This window comes from Heterocephalus glaber, unplaced genomic scaffold, assembly GCF_053883595.1.
Source record: "Heterocephalus glaber isolate CG9 unplaced genomic scaffold, H.glaber_assembly_v1.0 deba00001613, whole genome shotgun sequence".
NCBI classification, from domain to species: Eukaryota; Metazoa; Chordata; class Mammalia; order Rodentia; family Bathyergidae; genus Heterocephalus; species Heterocephalus glaber.
In genome coordinates this window covers 5,307,444-5,328,187 of record NW_028258384.1, presented here as the reverse complement: position 1 = coordinate 5,328,187, position 20,744 = coordinate 5,307,444, and the positions used below count along the sequence as shown (strand labels likewise).

The 20,744-nt window shown below is 36.6% G+C and overlaps 1 protein-coding gene across 2 annotated transcripts in view; it reads right to left on the bottom strand.

The window, feature by feature from the left end:
• The window catches only part of Atp7a (ATPase copper transporting alpha), a 228,203-nt gene that overhangs the window by 52,615 nt on the left and 154,844 nt on the right, over positions 1 to 20,744 (bottom strand). For both annotated transcript variants that reach the window (XM_087196603.1, XM_004867484.4), the window contains exons 8-12: positions 10,030 to 10,191; positions 7,748 to 7,824; positions 7,324 to 7,549; positions 5,917 to 6,150; positions 3,645 to 3,736 (exon numbers count right to left, since the gene is read on the bottom strand). In XM_087196603.1, the coding sequence (XP_087052729.1) occupies positions 3,645 to 3,736; positions 5,917 to 6,150; positions 7,324 to 7,549; positions 7,748 to 7,824; positions 10,030 to 10,191 (791 nt within the window). The remainder of the gene's footprint in view (positions 1 to 3,644; positions 3,737 to 5,916; positions 6,151 to 7,323; positions 7,550 to 7,747; positions 7,825 to 10,029; positions 10,192 to 20,744) is intronic.

The following is a 20,744-nucleotide window of genomic DNA, read 5'->3' as shown; positions in this document are numbered from 1 at the left end:
TTCTGTTTGTATAACTATGCTTGAATTTTTATTATAAAAATGTTCACTGGGCCAGGGATTTAGCTCAGTGGTTCCGTCATCTGCCTCGCAAGCGCAAGGACCCAAGTTCGATCCCTGGTACCAAAAATAAATAAATAAATAAAATAAAAATGTTCACTGTAGGAAGTAGAGATGCATATCATGGCCTTTAAAATATTGTAATAAAGACAAATGGATATTTGCCCTTAGTTTACTGATTAAAAGTTTGTTTACAGAATTTTCTTTGGTGCTTTAATGATGCTACGTAAAATGTCATGAGTGGAAAGAATAATTTTGTAGTAGTAACAGAGACTTCATTTAGGGAAGATGTTTTGAGAGAACATATTAAAGTACAATTGCCCAAGGGCCAGGGATTTAGCTCAGTGGTGCTGCACCTGTCTCATAAGTGCAAGGTCCTGAGTTTGATCCCGGTACCAAAAAAATAAAAACAAATTAAAATAAATTTAAAAAAAAATACAATTGCCCATACTAGATAAGAATTTTACAATGAAGACATAATTCTCCTTGACTGTACTTATATTCTTGTTAAAAAGTTCATCTAAATATAGAAGACATATGAATTCTTATAGTATCATATGCTATTTGTAGCCATAACTTAAATCATACCTCCTTAATCACAAACCTTTAACTCCTTAGATGATACAAATGAGAATTGAGATAAACAGGAAAAAAAAATTTAAAGCTAGAGCTATGCATAGTTTAGATCATGGGTCTTTTTAAGTTCTCAAGTGTTAAAGCATCAGTTATAAAATAATGATAATATAAGGTAATGATTAAGTATATATATGATTAGGAGAACTAGGGAAATAAAAACTTTTATTAAAATTCATAAAATTTCATTTTGTTTTCACTTAGGGATTAAAATACCAATATTTAGGTAACTGCAAATCAGTACAGGACTAATTTTAGATGAATTTTTAAAACATAGGCTCATAATCTATTGGGGAGGTTTTTAGATAATAAAGTTTTCAAATGCTGAAAGATTATAAAAGTCAATTTAACATTATCATAAATAAGCCAAAATTATATTGCTATATGAATATCCATGCATGCAGAGAAGATTTTTTGATGATCAAGTTTTGAAGTTCACCTGGTGTTAGAGAACTATTTTCTATGACTTACTCTAACCAGGTTTTATTTTAAGTTGTGTTTCTTTCATAGAAGGGCCACTGCAAATAGAATAATGACATACTAGAAGAAAACAGAATAATGACCTGGTAAGAGGTATGGGATCAGTTTGGTCATTTTGGACAGAAGTTGCTAAGGTTTTCTGAATTAATTATTAGACTGTAACCATTTAGATACTATGTTAATCTCTGTGTTATATTGTTTCCTAAAAGATAATGCTTAAATTTTAAGCATCAGTCTGTTCTTCATGTTAATATGGCAGAATTTTGTAAACTAAATTAAAATTTACTAGTGTACTGAACTTTGGACAAAAGGAAAGAATGAATACTATCTTTCTAAATATATTAGAGATAAAAGTTTATTCTGAGACAGTCTTCCCATTGAAGTTATTAGCTTTCTAACTTGCAAATACTGTATGCTTTGTGCTCAAGAAGAATTGGAGGAAAATCAGATAGAATTCTAATTTAAATATATGTACAAAAGTCTTTGTTTATAGTGTAAAATTCTTTATATTTTGCAAAAAAACGAATTCTTTTGGTAAAACAAACCATTTACAGTTTGTTTTGGGACTCTTAAAGGATTTTTCTTTAAAATGCTTGTCTCAGTTTTAGTCTGATCTTTTGTACTTCTCTTCAGAAGAAATGAATTAAAGGGTACAGCTGCATAAAGTAGGTTTTTATCCTAAATGGATTGTAAGTAAATTATAAACTTAAAAAAAAATACTTGAATACATAGGTGTAAGAAAAGATTTTTCTAATCAGAATCTCAACGGCACACAAAATTAATAGCAAGAATCAACAAATGAGATTATATCACACTAAAAAGCTTCTATATAGCAAAACAATCAAGTATAATGACGAGACAATCTACAGAATGGGAAAAAAATTTGCCACCTAGTTCTCAGAGAACTAATATCTAGAATATATAAAGAACTCAAAAAAATTAGACCATGTAAAATTAAAAACTCAGTCAAGAAATGGGCTACAAGCCCAGCATGGTGGCTCATGCCTTTAATCCAAGACCTTGGGAGGCTGAGGCAGGAGGACTGCCATGAGTTCGAGGCTAGCCTGGGCTACATAGTGAGTTTGAGGCCAGCCTGAACTACATAGCAAGGCCCTGTCTCAAAACACCAAAAAAAGAAATGAGCTAGAGGAATGAACAGACACTTCACAGAGGAAGAAGTTAAAATGGCCAACAAGATATATGAAAAAATGTTCAACATCTCTGGCCATTAGAGAGATACAAATTAAAGCAATGTTAAGATTCTATTTTACTCCAGAAAGAATGGCAATCATAAAGAAATCAAAAAATAACAAATGCTGGTGTGATTATAGTGAAAAAGAAACTCTCCTGCATTGTCAACTAGTATAACCATTATGGAAATTACCATGGAGATTTCTCAAAGAACTAAAATGAGAAATTTCATCTAACTCAGCTATTCCACTTTGAGGTATCTTCCCCCAAAGAACTTAAGACATCATACTGCAGTTATGCATGCATACCAATGTTTATAGCAGCATAAATTATAATAACTAAATCCTAGAAACAGCCTGTATACCCATCAACAGATGACTGGATAAAGAAATTGTGGTATCTATATATATAATGGAATACTACTCAGCTATAAAAAATGACAAATTTGAGACTTTTGTAGAAAAATGGATACACCTAGAAAATATAATGTTGAGTGTAAAATAAATCAGACACACAAACTTAAATATCATATGATATTTCTCATCTGAGTAAGGCAAAGTACAAATTAAGAGAAAAATAAAGGGTAGATGGAGACAAGGGGATAGATTTCTTGTAGATGGGAAGGAATCCAGGGGCCATGGATGAGGGTCGGGTTGCGGGGGTGTGATAGGTAGAATGAAGATATGCCAGGTAAAAGGGCCTAATAACCTCAATGAATATAAACACTGTATGCCATAAACAAACTAAGATTAACAATATCAACAAGAATGAAAAAGGGGAAAGGAGAACTAGAGGTGGAGAGAAGGGAGGAGGGAAGGGGATTTTTAAAAAGAAACAAAAAAAGAACGTTTTGCAGACAAAGGAGAAATGTGAATGTGCATTGGGTATTAAATGACATTAAGAAATCATTGTTGGGGCCGGGGATTTAGCTCAGTGGTGCTGCGCCTGCCTCGCAAACGCAAGGTCCTAAGTTCGATCCCCAGTACCAAAAAAAGAAAAATCACTGTTAATTTTGTTAGGTGCAAGATGCTATTGTAGTTACAAAAGAATTTTTTTTAGAGATGCTATACAGATATTTAGCAGCAAAATGATATGACTGGGATTTACAGTCTATTGCAACAACAGAAAGAGAAAATGGATAGATGAAGTGAAGTATGGCAAAATGTGGGTAACTGTTACACCTGGGAGATAGATTATGTGGGTTTGTGATATTCTACTTCTGAGTATATTTGAAATTTTTCATAAAAACTTCTAAAAACAGGTAGGAGAATGAAGATAAATACCTCAGGAGGATATTTTCAGAGTTGAGAGTCACAATAGTTGCTTCTGTAGCTTGTAGTGAAATTAGTTTTGCAAGAGCCTCTGATGTTTTGCCCTACAAATTAAACATATTGACAATGCTTAGAAAGAAAATGTTCAGATCTTAGAGATACAATCTTTTACATTTACCCAAAAGTCTGCTTAAGGAATATAATTTATTTGCATAGCCACTATGAAAACCAGTGTGGAGTTTCCTCAAAAAACTGAACCTAGAGGTTCTATTTGACCCAGCCAATCCCCTTCTGGTACCTTCCCAAAAGATTTAAAATCATCACACCACAGTGATACATACCCATGTTTATAACAGCACAATTTATAATAGCTAAATCTTAGAAACAGCCCATATTCTCATCAAGAGATAAATTGATAAAGGAAATGTGGTATTTATATACAATGGAGTACTATCCTGCCACAAAGAAGGATAAACTTGAGGCGCTTTTAGGTAAATGGATGCACCTCAAGACCCTAATCTTAAGTAAAATAAATCAGACACACAAGTCTAAATATCACATTGTTTCTCTTGTATGAGAAACCTAAGGTATAAATAAGGAGAAAAATGGAAGATAGGAAGTAAGAAGAACTTGTTCAAATGGAAAGGGAACAAGAGACTGGGATGAAGGAGGGAAGGAAGGAAAAAGAAATTTAAAGAAAAAATAAAGAAGGAAAAAGTAAAAATAGAGCTTTTATAAATGAGGGGAAGAAGAGTTGGAGGGAGGGGGAGAACGAGGGGACATAAAAAAGAATTAAGATGTGTTATGTAGATGTACAAATCCTCTATGATGAATGTGATCATTATGTACTGTAAACATGTACTAATAAAAAAACTAAAGAAAAAATATACATACAATTAAAAAATATAATTTATTCAAATCAGAAAATTTTTACATCAAAAATATGAAAAACAAAATGGGTATTACATATAATTTACAAGGAAAATGTACATAAGAAAAACATCAAGAACCCAACAGATACATAGGAAAAGAACACAAATAGGCAAGTCATTTAAGAGGAAATCTAAATACCCAATATATGCAAAAATGCTTATTCATGCTATTAATGGAAGAAATGCAAACTCAAGCAATGCCTGAGTAACCATTTAATGCCTACAAAGTAAGAATTTAGATAAGCTGCAATGCTGATGATATACTAAAATTATTTCACTGACATATCCTTGCTGGCAAAAACTGTTTCAACTTATAACACAAACCACTGCACAATTTGTGGCCTTTATCCCAGTAATTATATCCTTATAATTTCTTCTAATGTACTAGTTCAAAGAAATGATTATTAGGCATGAATATGTTCAATTTGAGATTATCTAAAATAAAAAACTGAAAACAATCTAAGAACAAAACCAGAATGATTTAGTAAGTTAGAATACACTTGACTTGACAATTACTCAGAAATGTCAAATAATCATTAGACTGCAAAAAGAAGGGGAAAAACTTTATAGTATTCAGGTTACAGATTGACATATATACTATGCTTGCATCTCCATTAAATATAAAGGTATGTGGAACAGAATCAGAAAGTAATTTACATTACAGCATTGTATTTTTTCTATCACTATTTTAAACCATGTGGTCACACCAACTGATAGTGTAATATAAATAAGTACTTTTCTTTTTTTTGGATTAATTTTATTGGCACATTTTAGGTATACAATATAATGACATTCATCATTAGAAATCTGCAACTTTACATAATCTCTCTTGGTTCTTATTTTTTCCCCATTCCCCTGCCCTCCCTTCAACCCCTCCATCCCTCCCCTATTTACAAAGACTTTGTTTACATTTTTTCATTTTCTCATTAATTCCATTCCCTTTTTTCCTTTCCCCTACCCCTCCCACTTCCCCTTCCCCTTTGCCCCTTTTCTTCTTATTTAACATTATCTAAATCTTTTTTTTTGGTACTGGGGATCAAACTCAGGACCTTGCGCTTGTGAGGCAGGCAGCGGAACCACTGAGCTATATCCCCGGCCTTAGTAAGTACTTTTCAAATGTCTCTCTCTCTTAAAATAACCATGGACATATTCTACTATCTACAGTATTAATTCTATAAATTAGGTAAATTTACTAAAAGAATATTCAACTTAAAATACTTCTAAAACAAAAATATTTCTTCAGTAAACAGTTAATCACATAAATCAATGTTTATTTCCAATAATTGGTACAGAAAATATTATGGTCATTCATCTACCTATAATTTTAACAAACGTCACTGTTTCATATTTACCTTTGCTATATGTTCCAGCCATCGGCCTAGTGCAATAAACACAAATAGCATAGGAGGTGTGTCAAAGAAAGTAATAGGGTTCACTTTGGCTCTCTCATACATTGCAACTAGAAGAATAACTGAGGAGTAGGCAAATGCAATGGTGGTTGCCAGCACAATCAGTACATCCATGTTTGCCGTCTTATGCTTCAGTGCTTTGTAAGCTTGAATGTAGAAGTGCCAGCCTCCAAAAAACTGCAATATAGAAACAATACTCATTGAAATTTTTTAAATTATGAAATTCACATATATACATCAATAACTTAAGATAAAATATCAATATTTACTTTATTTGACTTTTAACTAATCCATCAATATTAAGAAAAATTTTATTTATTTTTTTTAAATTTTTTTGGTACCAGGGATCAAACTCTGGACCTTGCGCTTTCGAGGCAGGCAGCAGAACCACTGAGCTAAATCCCCAGCCTTAAGAAAAATTTTAAATTGAGACAATTTTGTATTTTAGATGTGTATGCACACCAAGGAATTCAAATTGTGGCATAAGCCCTTAATGGGTATCTTCTATGATCTAATGTATATTCCATAACATAAAGAAAGTCAGATGATTCTTGGATTTTTCTTTTTGATGCTAGCAAAAACAAAAACTAGAAAAAGAATTTTCTAGTAGAATTCTTTGTCATGGACTTTTTTTTTTTTTTTGGCAGTACTGGGTATTGAACCAAGGGCCTTGTACATGCTAGGCAAGTGCTCTACCACTGAGCTACCCAATCCTTTTCATTTTTTATTTTGAGGCAGGGTTTCACTAAGTGGCCCAGGCTGGCCTCAAGTTGGGACTCCACCTCAGTTGCCTGAATAGGTGGGATTACAGTCATGAACCACTGTGCCTGGCCTGTTTTAGTTTTTTGGGTTTTTTATGTTGTTGTTGTTGTGATGCTACAGATTGAACCCAGGACCTGGAGCATACTAGGCAAGTGCTCTACCACTGAGCTACATCCACAGCCCTAACAATGCTTTTTATAAGGATCAAATAAAGACACATATTTATTAAATGGAAGTGATCCTTTCTACAGTAAAAGTTTACCTCAAAAGAAGGGAAGAAAACACAGAAAGTAATGAACTAACATGCCAGACAAAAATAATAGTTATATCAAATAGCAGATATGAATTACCAAATTCAAAAAACTTGAACTCTTGTTCTCTGCTTTATCATTAAACAATATTCTTAGGGGTTAAACAGAATCTTTCATCTACTTCAACTACTCAGTTTAAAATTATTTTTGTAAAGTATCCAGCATAAGATGATCAGACTTCTGTCTAATATATCTTTTGCAAATGGAAATAACCTTGCCTGCCACATTTTCATTATTTTTCATTCAATACAAGTATATTTGCTAACATTTCACTTGCCTGTACAGGTACACACAATAAAAAAGAGAGCAAATTCATAATGGACAATCCTGGCAAGATCTGGCGCTCGAGAAACATAGAAGAATGAATACTGATGATGTCTTCATTACTCATATTCTGATTATGGTGAAGAGCTGCAAGGTGGTGGTCCATAACTATCATATATATCATCAGCCCCATTACAGGAATACAGAAAAACAGGCTCACAAGGAAGGATCTTCTCCATCTTATATGGAAAAAATAAGAAAAAAAATCATTTTACTAAGTTGCTAGTGGCTAGTCTATGCACTATAGAGAAATACAAGATGAAATGATTCCATCCCATATAAGGATGATATTGTAAAAACTGACAAGCTAGTAGGATGTTAAGTTAGTAATAAGGACTCAAAATCTGCTTCTTTACTGAAACTCCAAAAGCACTTACTGTCGTATTTCTCGTTTATGGTCTAGGTGACTCGCTGACCGATCCTTTTTGACCAAAGAAGCTTCAAACCCTAAGCCCTAAGAAAATTCAGAAGAAAAAATTATTTCACTCAACATATAAATATTAAAGAGAAATTCTAAGCCATGGTATTGTTATTTACAGCAGTTCAGTTCAATTACTAAGTGCAAGTCACTGTGAGGAATACAAAGATAAAGGCATGCTTCCTGTTAATTACCTTTGTTTCTAATCTTTCATTTAAAAAGTAATATTTCCTTAATTCTAGTTAATGCTTATCCAACTATACTTTTTTTTTTTTTGGTACCAGGGATCGAACTTGGGTCCTTGCGCTTGCGCAGCAGGCGACGAAACCACTGAGCTAAATCACCAACCCTATCCTACTATTTTTAAACTAACAATATAACTTAAGTTCCTTTGTCCTTAGTAATGGTTTGCATTAATAGCCAATAAAAGCTAGCACCATACTAAATTTTTGACTCTTTTTCCATCAGAAAAAGAACACAGAAAGAACTCACTTTTCCTAATAAAGTATAAAAAGGAAACTACACCTAAGTAAGACTCGTGTGAGCACTGACAGTAAGGAAACTGGTATCATCTTATATTTGTTGATAATGTAGCAAACATAGTGAAAAGGGCAACTGCGAGCTTTAGAGCAATAGTGAGTAGGCTCAAATCCCAATTATGACACTTACTAGCTATATGGCTTTTGACAAGTAACCTCTTCACCTGAGTTTCCTTGCTTCCAAAATGAAGACAACAACACTGCTGTGGGAATTGAGCTGAAGCTTTGGAATCTTGTATTACTGAGTACCTCATGTTGTTACACCTTTGTGTCTTGGGTACTCAATAATGGTAGCTTCACAAAGATGTTAAAGGTATTATTATTTATACGAATAGGATCTTATCTAAACTACTAATATACTGTAGATCGATGGTAACAGATCTATGGCATGTGTGCCACAGCAGACTGTTTGTATCATTCAAAGTTCTGTTATTGTGGTTTTCTTTTAATGTATGAGTTGTTTTTTCTAAACTAAAACTTTAATATTCAGGTTGAAGGGGCTGGGGATTTAGCTCAGTTGGTTCCAGCGCCTGCCTTGCAAGTGCAAGGTCCCAAGTTCGACCCCAGGTACCAGAAAAAAAAAAAAATTCGGGTTTAACTGCCGTGTTGGCACTTTGCATTTAATAAGTGGGTTTTGGGTTGCAATTTGGGCACTCGGTCTTTAACAGGTTCACCGTCATTGCTTTAGATCATTAGAAAACTGGGGCTGGGAATGTAGACCGAGCTTGCCTCACAAGCTCAAGGTCCTGAGTTTGATCCCCAGTACTGAAGAAAAAAAAAAAAACTAGAACACCAATTTTATAGCACATTGAAAATTTTAATGCACTCCTACATGTATTACTACTTAAGATTTACTGAAGACAAAACTAATTTGGCACAAAGGTTTTGGTTTTTTAAATATTTTACTTTAATTTAAAAGTAGGTTTTTTGCTTTGTCCTAACGAACAATAATGCATCTAACATGATGTTTCATTTTCTTAGTGATTAATAAGAATCTTAGTGATTAACTTATAACAAACTGTTCTTTATTCCCACTTTCTAGGGCTAGGGGTGTAGCTCAACGCTTGAGCACTTGCCTAGCATGCATAAGGTCCTGGGTTCAATCCCTAGCACCACACACAAAAAAGTCCTTATTTCCATTCTAAATATTTTAAGTGATACGTAGTTCTAAATCTGATGGTGATTTATAAATATATCTTTTCTTAAATTTTCCTGATGATGACCGAGGAAAAAAGGCAGCCATATTTACAATTTTTTTTTTTTTGAGACAGGGTCTTGCTATGACATCCAGGCTGGCGTTGAACTCACTATGTACCCCAGGCTGGCCTAAAACTTGCAGAAATCCTCCTGCCGCAGCTTCCCAGGTGCTGAGATTACAGGCATGTGCCACCACACCTGGCTTATTTACATTAAATTTTGCAATGAGCCAGGCATGGTGGCTCAGATCTGTATTCCCAGCATTCTGGAAGGCTGAGTCAAGAAGGTCACAAGTTCCAGCCCAGCCTGGGCAACTTAGGGACATAGCAAGATCCTGCCTCCAAATTAGAAAATAAAATACAGTCGGTTTTGTGACAGATCTTTGTTAGGGATGTTTAAAGCAATCACATTTTTTTCAATATCTTTCTGATGCAAACCAGATGTGATTCAAGGGACTGTTAACTGAACAGGTAAGAATACGGAAATGCAAAGTCTAGACACTTACCTGAATTGTGTGGATAATGTCTCTGGGACCAATAATTTCTGGATCATATTTAATATGTGCTTTGTTGGTTGCCAGAGCCACAGAACAGTAGAAGATGCCTCTGTGTTTTGTGAGAGTAGACTCTATTTTATGTACACAGGAGGCACACGTCATCCCTCTCACCTGTTAAAAAAAAAGCCTTTGTAATTGAGAAATACAGTTTTTTTAAAAGTTCTTTTATTAGAACATTTTGGGTATACAACACAATTACATTTCTCACTGGGAACTTGTACCTTTACATGATTCAGCTGCTTATTTTTTCCCCATTCCGAGCCCACCCTTCCCTATTTACAAAGACTTTATTTCCATTTTTTCCATTTCTCATCATTTCCCTTTCCCTTCTTTCCTTTCCCCAGCCCCTCCCACTACCCCTACCCCTTTGGAACTTTTCTTCCTATTTTGCATTATCGATTATTCATTCTAATCATTGGAACATTTTAGGTATACAATATAATGACATTCATCGTTGGAAATTTGCACCTTTACATAATCTCTCTTGGTTCTTATTTTTCACCCTTGCCCAGCCCTCCCTTCAACCCCTCCATTCCTATTACAAAGATTTTGTTCCTATTTTCCATTTTCTCAAATTGATTTCATACCCTTCTTTCCTTTCCCCTACCCCTCCCACTTCCTTCCCCTTTGCCCCTTTTCTTCCTATTTCACATTACCTATTATACCTTTTAGTCCCTATTTACACTTTCAGTTTCTCACATAAGAGAAACTATTTGGTATTTATACATGTGTGTCCTATTTATTTCACTTAAGAGTATCGCCTCAATGTGCATCCACTTAGTTATAAATGTCTCTAATTTCTCATTTTTTATGGCTGAGTAGTACTCCATTTTATTTTGAAAAACCACATTTTCTTTATCCAGTCTCTAGTTGATGGGCATTTGGGCTGTTTCCAAGTTTTAGCTATCACAAACTGTGCTGATATGAACATGGGTGCACATATATCACTGTGGTATGATTCTTTCAATTCTTTGGGGAAGATCCCCAGCAGTGGAATAGCAGGGTCAAATGGAACTTCCAGCCCTAGTTCTTTGAGGTATCTCCATACTGATTTCCACAGTGGTTGCACGAGTCTACACTCCCACCAGCAGTGGAGCAGGGTTCCTCTTTCCCCACAGCTCCGCTAGCATTTGTTACTGGTTGATTTCATGATAGCAGCCATTCTTGCTGGAGTGAGGTGGAATCTCAGCGTTGTTTTCATTTGCATCACACAAATGACCAGTGATGTTGAACATTTTTTCATGTACTTATTTGCTGTTTCTACTTCTTTGTCTGAGAAATGTCTGTTCATTTCAGATGACCATTTTCAGATTGGGTCTTTAAATTTGGGAGGTCTGATCTTTTTAAGTTCTTTATAGATTCGAGATAGTAGACCTTTGAAGAAAAGGAGGTGAACATTTTTTCCCACATTGTGGGTTGTCTCTTCACACTGCTGGTGGTTTCTCTTGCTGTGCAGAAGCATTTTAATAAGAAAGGAGCCCACTTGTTGATTGTTTGTGCTAGTTCACGGGCAACTGAGGTGTTGTTCATAAAATCTTTTCCTACACCGATGTCTTCAAGAGTTCTACCTAACCTCTGTTCCAACTGGTTCAGAGTTTCTATTTTCATATTTAGATCCTTAATCCATTTTTATTTTAGTTTAGTGCATGGCGAGAGATATAAGTCTAGTTTTAATCCTTGGCAAGTTGAAGCCCAATTTTTCCAGCACCATTTATTAAAGAGGCTATCTTTCCTCCAGCGAGGGTGTTTGGCTCCTTTATCAAAGATAAGATGGCTGAGTGTGTCTGGCGTTGCTTCTGCATCTTCTAATCTGTTCCACTGGTCCTCAAGTCTGTTTCTTTGCCAGTACCATGCTGTTTTTATCACAGTAGCTTTGTAGTATAGTTGCAGGTTAGGGATTGTGATACACCCTGCCATGTTTCTGCTACCTAGAATTACTTTTGCTATTCTATGTCTCTTCTTGTTCCAAATGAATTTTTGGATTATTTTCTCAAGGTTCATGAAGTATGCTGTTGGGATCTCAACTGGAATTGCACTGAATCTATGCAGCACTTTTGGAAGAATGGCCAGTTTCACTTTATTAATCCTTCCTACCCAGGAGCAGGGGATGTCTGTCCATTTTCTGATATCATCTTCAATCTCTCTTTTCAGAGTGCTATAGTTTTCAGAGAGGAGGTCTTTGATTTCTTTTGTAAGGTTGATTCCTAGGTATTTCAGTTTTTTGGATGCTATTGTGAAAGGAATTGTTTGCCCTATTTCTCTCTCAGTGAGTCTGTCATTTGTGGAAAGGAAAGCTATTGATTTTTGTGTGTTGACCTTGTAACCAGATACTTGACTGAATTTGGTTATTAAGTCTAGAAGGCTTTTGGTGGAGTTCTTGGGGTCTTCTATATAGAGTATCATGTCATCTGCAAATAATGACAATTTGACTTCTTCATTTCCTATCTTTATTCCTTCTATTTCTTTCTCTTTTCTAATTGTCGTGGCTAATGTTTCCAGAACTAAATTGAACAAGAGTGGTGATAGTGGACATCCTTGTCTTGTTCCTGATTTTAGTGTGAAGAATTTCAGTTTTTGACCATTTAGTATGATATTGGCTGTTGGTTTTTCATAGATGGCTTCTATCAGTTTGAGGTAGAGACCATCTATTCCAACTTTTTGTAGGGTTTTTTTCATAAATGCATGTTGGATTTTGTCAAATGCTTTTTCTGCGTCTATGGAGATGATCATATGGTTTTTGTCCTTGGCTCTATTGATATAGTGCATTACACTGATCGATTTGCCTATGTTGAACCATCCCTGCATCCCTGGGATGAATCCCACTTGATCAGGGTGTATGACCTTGATGATCTTGTGCATTCTATTTGCCAGTATCTTATTAAAGATTTTTGCATCTATGTTCATTAGTGAGATTGGCCTATAGTTCTCCTTTTCGGTTCGGTTTTTCTCTGCTTTGGGGATCAAGGTGATGCTTGCTTCCAGGAATGAATTTGGGAGTATTGCTTCCCTTTCAATTTCACTGAAGAGTTTAAACAGTAGTGGCAGCAGTTCCTCTCTAAATGTCTTGTAGAATTCAGCAGTGAAGCCATCAGGGGCCAGGCTTTTCTTAGTTGATAAGTTTTTAATTATGTTTTCAATTTCATTGGTTGATATTGGGTTGTTTAGAATTTTTAGGTCTTCTTCGTTCAACTTTGGTAATTCATATGTATCTAGGAATCTGTCCATCTCTTCTCTGTTTTCCATCTTATTGGTGTACAGGTTCTGGAAGTAGGTATTGATGATCCTCTGAATTTCTGCTGGGTCTGTTGTAATTTCACCCTTTTCATTCCTAATTGCATGGATTTGGGCTTTTTCTTTCCTTTTTCTGATAAGGTTGGCTAAGGGTTTGTCAATTTTGTTTATTCTTTCGAAGGAACTATTGGCTTCATTGATTTTTTGTATTGTTCTCTTAGTCTCCATTGCATTGATTTCTGCTCTGATCTTTATAATTTCCTCCCTTGTATGAGCTTTGTGGTTGTCCTGCTCTCCTTTTTCTAGAAGCTTGAGGTTCAGCATCAGGTTGTTTAATTGGGCTCGTTCTGATTTTCTAATATGCGTATTCACTGCTATGAATTTCCCTCGTGAGACTGCTTTCATTGTGTCCCATAGATTCCAATATGTTGTATTGCCATTGTCATTTAATTGGAGGAACTGTCTCATTTCTTCTTTAATTTCCTCTGTGACCCATTGGTTATTCAGAAGTGTGTTGTTCAATTTCCACGTGTTTATGAAATTTTTCGAATTTCTATTGCTATGGATCTCCAACTTTATCGCACTATGGTCTGATAATATACAGGGGATAACTTCAATTCCTTTTCACTTAAACATGTTCTGTGTGTGAGGATGTGGTCTATTTTGGAGAATGACCCATGTACAGCTGAGAAGAATGTGTATTCTCACAGACCTGAATTTTTATATATACCTTGTGTTTTCTAATCCTGCTAAATTCAAGTACAAATTCTAGGGGCTCCTAGAGATTTCTTAGTATTTTCTCTGTAGATGATCATTGCATCTACATATAAAGATTTTGCTTCTGCCATGCCAATCCGATCCTAGTTGTGTCATTTTATTGCCAGACAATTTTGGTTTAGACCTATGTTTCAAAGTCTAATGGACAGATGAAGAGTAGGCACATATGCCCTTCTTCCCCAATTTAGGGAGAAAGCATTGTATCATCTCCATTCATAGAAGGAGTTTTTGTTGGAAGTAGGGAGTACATGTCTTTGATCTGTTGTGTTGAGAAGGTTCTGTTCTACTTCTAGTCTCCTGATAGCTTTTACCATGAACAGCTGTAGAATTTAGTCCAATACTCTTTCTCCAACTAGTGAAAGGATCATACGGCTTTCTCCTTTCCTCTGTTAAAATGATGACTTTTGGGGGTGTATCTTCCAATGCTGAACCAACACTGCCATCCCTATAACAAAACCACTTTCTACATACTGCCAGATCTGACTTCCAATAGTTTGTTTTGTTAAACAAATTTCTATCTATGTTCATACTTTTTTCTTCTATTATCTTTATCCAGTTTTAGGATTAGCACAATGTTGAGTTCCTAAAATGAGGGGAGAAGTGTTCCTTTTTTCTGCTTTAAATGTTTGGTATAATTTATCAGTTAAAATGTTTATGAGCCTGCTGTTGTCATATAGGTAGGTTTTCAAGCTAGGAATATACTTTCTTTAATAGGTGCTATTCAAATTTTATATTTCCTCCAGAGTTAGGTTCATTAATTTGTCTTCCAAGGTACTTCTTAGAAGTTGTCAAATTTATTTCAAAAAAGATTTTTGTAATATGCTTTCTATATCCTTTTAAATTCTGTAAAATCTGTGGTAATGTCTCCTAGATCTTAATATTGTAATTTAAAAATAATGTATAACTGATATTGTGTAACAGGCAGAAAAGGTCAAAAAGACCAGGGGAATTGGCAGGGGTAGGGGAAGGGAAAAAAGGGAAAGGAAAAAATATGAGAAGTGGAAAAAAATGGAAACAAGGTCTTTGCAAATAGGGAAGGGTGGAGCAGGTGAAGGAAGGGAAAGGAAAGGGGAAAAAAATGAGAAACAACAGATTCATGTAATGGTACAAGACCCAATGATGAATGTAACAGTATTGTATACCTAAAGTGTACCAGTAAAGTTAATGGGGAAAAAAAAGAATGTGTATTTTGATTTTCGGGGGTGGAACACTCTATAAACATCTGTTAAGTTCATTTGTTCAAGAGTTCCATTGAATTCTAGTATTTCATTACTTATTTTTAGTCTAGCTGATCTATCTATTTGTGACAGTGGGGTGTTGAGGGCCCCACTACAATTCTATTAGTGCATATATGACTTTTCATGTCTGTTAGTATTTGTTTTATATAGTTGGGCACACTAGTATTTGGTGCATAGATATTTATGATTGTCATCTCTTCCTCTTGGATTCTTCCCTTTACAACGATGTAGTGTCCTTCTTTGTCTCTCTTAATCAGTATTGGTTTGAAATCTACTTGATCTGCAAAGAGGATAGCTACTCCTGCTTTTTTTCATGTTCCTGTCGCATGGAGTATTATTTTCCACCCTTTAACTTTCAGTCTATGAGTTTCCTTTTGAATTGTGTTTCTTGTATGCAGCATATTGTTGGATTTTGCTTCTTGACCCATTCTGCCAGTCAGTTTATTTTGATTGGTGAATTGAGACCATTAACATTGAGGGTTATAACTGAAATGTATTGAATTATCATTGCCATGACTTTTTCTTTTCATTGGGTTCTCCCCCTTTACATATAATTTCTTGTCGTGCCAGATGGGTTCATTCTGCTTTGCTTCCTGGGGTTGTGATCCTCAATGTCTGTTCCTAGGATATTGTGTAAAATTCTTTGGAGTGCTGGTTTGTTACACATGAAGTTCCTAAGGTGCTCTTTGTCATGAAAATATCTTATTTCTCCATCCATTTTGAAAGATAGTTTTGCAGGGTACATCAATCTGGGTTGGAGGCTGTTTTCTTTTAGGGCTTGGAATATGTCACTCCAAGCTCTTCTTACCTTGATGGTTTGTGTTGAGAAGTCTGCTGTGATTCTGATGGGCTTTCCTTTGTATGTGATTTGTTTCTTTTCTCTGACTGCTTGGAGAACTTTGTTCTTCTGTTGTGTTTCTGGAATCTTAACAATTATATGCCTATGTGTAGGTTAGTTTTGATCAAGGCTATTTGGAGTCCTATATGCCTCACTTATCTGTTTGTCAAGCTCTTTTCCCCTGCTTGGGAAGTTTTCTGCCATTACTTCTGTGAAGAGTTTTTTTATGTCATCTCCACTCTCTCCTGTTTCTTCATTGAGCCCAATCAGTCTTATGTTATTCTTCTTTGCATCGTCTAGCAGCTGCTGGATTGATTTCTCATGTTCCCTTATAATTTTGAAGCAATTTTTCTTTTCCTGGTCACTAATTGCAATCTTATCTTCTATATCTAAAATTCTGTCCTCACATTTGCTCATTCTGCTGTGTAGACTTTCAATGGAGTTTTTCATCTCCCGGAAATCTATTTCCATTTGTTTTATGGATTCTATTTGTTTCCTATGTTGGGATTCCATCATGTTCCTGAGCTCCTCTCTAGATTTATTAATCATGTCTTGCACTAGGAGCACAATTTCTGCTGTTATCTGAGAAATTATTTCTGATTTCAGTTTTTCCAGATCCCCTTTTGTTGCCAGTTCAGTGGGTCCAGGTGGTTGAGCATCAGAGTGTTCCATCTCATTTCCCTTTGGGGTTGCTGTAGGTGATCTGGAAATCTGGTTTTGGGACTTATTTCCATGTTTTCTCATTTTGACTGGGGGGACGGGGGGGTGCTGTGTGCATCCATGCCGCTCACCTCCTCTGAGCTGGGAGAGGTGGGCCAGGGGCTGGGAGCAGCAGTAGGGATGGTGGCACGAAAGCCCCTTCCTCTGGGCCAGTGGTGGCAGGACATTTGGTGGCCCAGAAGCCCCTTCCTCTGGACCAGGAGCAGTGGCATGGCAGCTCAGAAGCCCCTACCTCTGGGCAGGAATTCTTTAAATGCTGAGAACTTGATTAGCTCCAGTACAGTGTTCTGGTGGTCTGGTGTCCTCTGCATCTTTGTAGTGTGGAACCAGGTGCCTATACAGAGAAGAGGCCAAAGGAGCAGGGGGAGGGATTCCAGTGGACTGCTGCCAGGGCACTGGCTGATTGGGTGTTTTCAGAACTACTGGTGACCTTGCGACCCTGTTTCCAGACCTGCCTGTCTGCAGTGGGCTGATTCGGTGTTTTGTGTGCAACTGGCGACCTCGGGACCGGGTCTGCAGACCTGCCTGTCTGCAGTGGGCGGATTGGGTGTTTTCAGCAAGACTGGCGACCTCGGGACCACGTCCGCTGACCTGCCTGTCTGCAGTGGGCTGACTGGATGTTTTCAGCGCGACTGGAGACCTCGGGACCCCAACTGCAGACCTGCCTGTCTCCAGTGGGCTGATTCAGTGTTTTCTGCACGACTCCAGAAATATACTTTTTCCTCTATTAAACATGAGTTATTACTTATAACTAAAAAATTGCCTGGAAAAATTTTATCTACACTATTATTATGCTTTACATGATCATTAGAATATCATTTTTATATAACACTGAATAAAGATATAGTGCCAGTTGCAACCAGGTCTTAGTTACTTTTCTCATTGCTGAGACAAAGTACTCAATACCCAAAGTTAAAGGAGAAAAGGGGCTTTTTTTGGCTCAAAGTTTGTAGAGGTTTCAGTTCATAGTTCACTGGCTTCACAACAAGGTGGCATTGCAGAAGAGAAACAGTTCATGGCAGGCAAAAGGCAGAAGTCAGCAGGCAACAAAGTAGCAAAGCAAGAAGCCCTCTTTCTGTCCCTTATATTATATGCAGGCTACATGCCCTTAAGGTGAGTAGCACTCAAATCCAGAGTGGGCTTTCCCATTATCTACACTCAGAACTATGCTAAACCAATCACTGAACTAATTTAGTAATCATGCAGCCTTATTCCCAGTATCATACACACTAGATGAAGCCACCTCTTTGAAAAAGCCCTACCAATGACTGCATGAGGGTTTTGGGGGGACATTTAGATGCAAGCCATAATGAACAGATTAGATAGAAAACCATCTCATTAAAAGGCTTCCTATTCCTGTCACTATTACTCAGTAACAGAGAATTCAACAACCTTTCTTTCTTTCTTTCTTCTTTCTTTTTTGTTTTGAAAACTTTATTTAACTGAAATGCCATATACTGGCTTCCATTCATTTTGATACATCTTGTCCCCAAGGTGATTTAGAGGATCTTCAAGCCAATATAAATATTTCATAAATAAGTGGCCATTGGCCCACAGCAGGGTGAGGTCCCGGGAGTGGATTGGAGCCCCGCCTTCATCTGGAGCTTCTCTCCAAGGGTCAGCCAGGCGGCCTGAGGCTCCTCAGCTATGTTCAGGTTCCTGCCCACTGCATGGTGGGGTCCCTGGAGCAGCTTGGAGCCCCACCTTCATCCAGTGGTCTTAGCCGCACGGGCGCCTGCAAGGTGCAATTCCACCTCCCCCATGCCCCCTGCCTTATGGCTCTTCTGCTACCTGGGCCCTCACTACAGAGGCACAGGGGATTATATTTCACATAGTTAAATGTGATAGATTAATAACTACCACAAATTGTCATTTTCTAAGCTGAACTTGATGCTATGGTATTCCTGATTGTAACTTTTGGCCTAACATGTTGTGATTGATCTAATCAGTTTTCCTTCGTGGTATAAGGAAAATAAATAGCCTCAGAGTCATTAGAGCCTCAAAACCTAAACACAAGCCATATCTGGAAGACACCTCTGAAAAGCAATCATTCCACAAGGGTTTTAAACTCAAGCAACAAAGATACATGCCCTAATCAATTTTGAAATATCAACCCAGGAATTAAACCAAGGACAGTACCAAAAACAAAACTGAGAAGACATTTAAGCAAGGCACAAAAGCAGGCTTCCACGCCACAGAAAGGAAATTCTGGGGGAAATGAGGTGGAAAAGTTGGATAATCAACCACCTGGACACCCTGAACTGATAGCACAGGAAGTAACAAAGCAGATACATGAGGCTCTAGAAAAATTCAAAGGAGAAATACTCTCTCAGATAAATACAGAGATGGTGAGCAGAGTGAAAGACATTATTAGAGGCTCTAGAGCAGAAACAGACAAGAAAATAGATGACAACAGAAACATGCTGGAAGCCATGAACGCCCAGCATAAGAAAGAAATGGAAACTATGATCGTCCAACATAAGAAAGAAATAAAATCCATGAAACAGATTCAAACAGATATTCAGGAGATTAAAAACTCCATTGAAAGCATGCAGAGCAGACTAAGAGAATGTGAGGACAGAATATCAGATACAGAAGACAGGATCGCAGTTAAGGACCATGAAAACAGAGATTTCTTAAAGATAGTAAGGGACCATGAGAAATCAATCCAACAGCTGCTAGATGATGCAAAGAAGAATAACATAATACTGATAGGAGTTCACGAAAAAACAGGAGAAAGTACAACAGACATAAAAAAATTGTTCACAGAAGTAATAGTAGAAAACTTCCCAGACAGAGGTGGAGAATTGGACACACAGATAAGTGAGCATATAGAACTCCAACCAGCCATGATCAAAAAAAATCTACACATAGGCATATAATAGTCAAGATCCCAGAAACCCAACAGAAGAACAAAATTCTACAGGCAGTTAGAGAAAAGAAACAAATCACCTACAAAGGAAAGCCCATCACAATCACAGCAGATTTCTCAACACAAACCCACAAATCAAGGAGAGCCTGGAGTGAAGTATTTCAAGCCCTAAAAGAAAATAACTTCCAACCTAGACTGCTGTATCCTGAAAAATTATCTTTCAAAATCGATGAGGAAATTAGATACTTTCACAACAAAGAACACCTGAGAAATTTCATGAACACCAAACCAGCACTCCAAACAATTTTAAGCACTATCCTAGAAAAAGACAATGAAGGTCACAACTCCATGAGGGCCAACAGAGAGAAGACACCACGCAAGGTAGGGCACTAAAGGGGAAGGGGGAACAATAAGAAAAGAGCCAACAACAATAAAACATCCTGGCAAGAATGAGTCAATATCTCTCAGGTATGACTATCAATGTTAATGGCCTCAATTCACCAATCAAAAGAAACAGACTGACAGAATGGATTAAAAAGCAAAACCCAGCAATATGCTGTATACAGGAAACACACCTAACTCAAAAGGAAATTCATAGACTGAAAGTAAAAGGATGGAAAACAGTTCTCCATGCGACAGGATCCCAGAAAAAAGCAGGGGTAGCAATCTTATTTGCAGACAAAGTAGATTTCAAACCAAAACTAATGAAGAGAGGCAAAGATGGTCACTACATCCTTGTGAAGGGAACAATCCAAGAGGAAGAGATCACAATCCTACATATTTATGCACCAAATACAAATGCCCCCAACTATACAAAACAAATATTAATGGACATGAAAAACCAAATGAGCACTAACACAATTGTAGTGGGGTACCTCAACACCCCTCTATCACAAATAGACAGATCATCTAGGAAAAAAGTTAACAATGAAATTCTAGAACTGAACCAAGCTATTGAACAAATGGACTTAAGAGACGTTTATAGAGT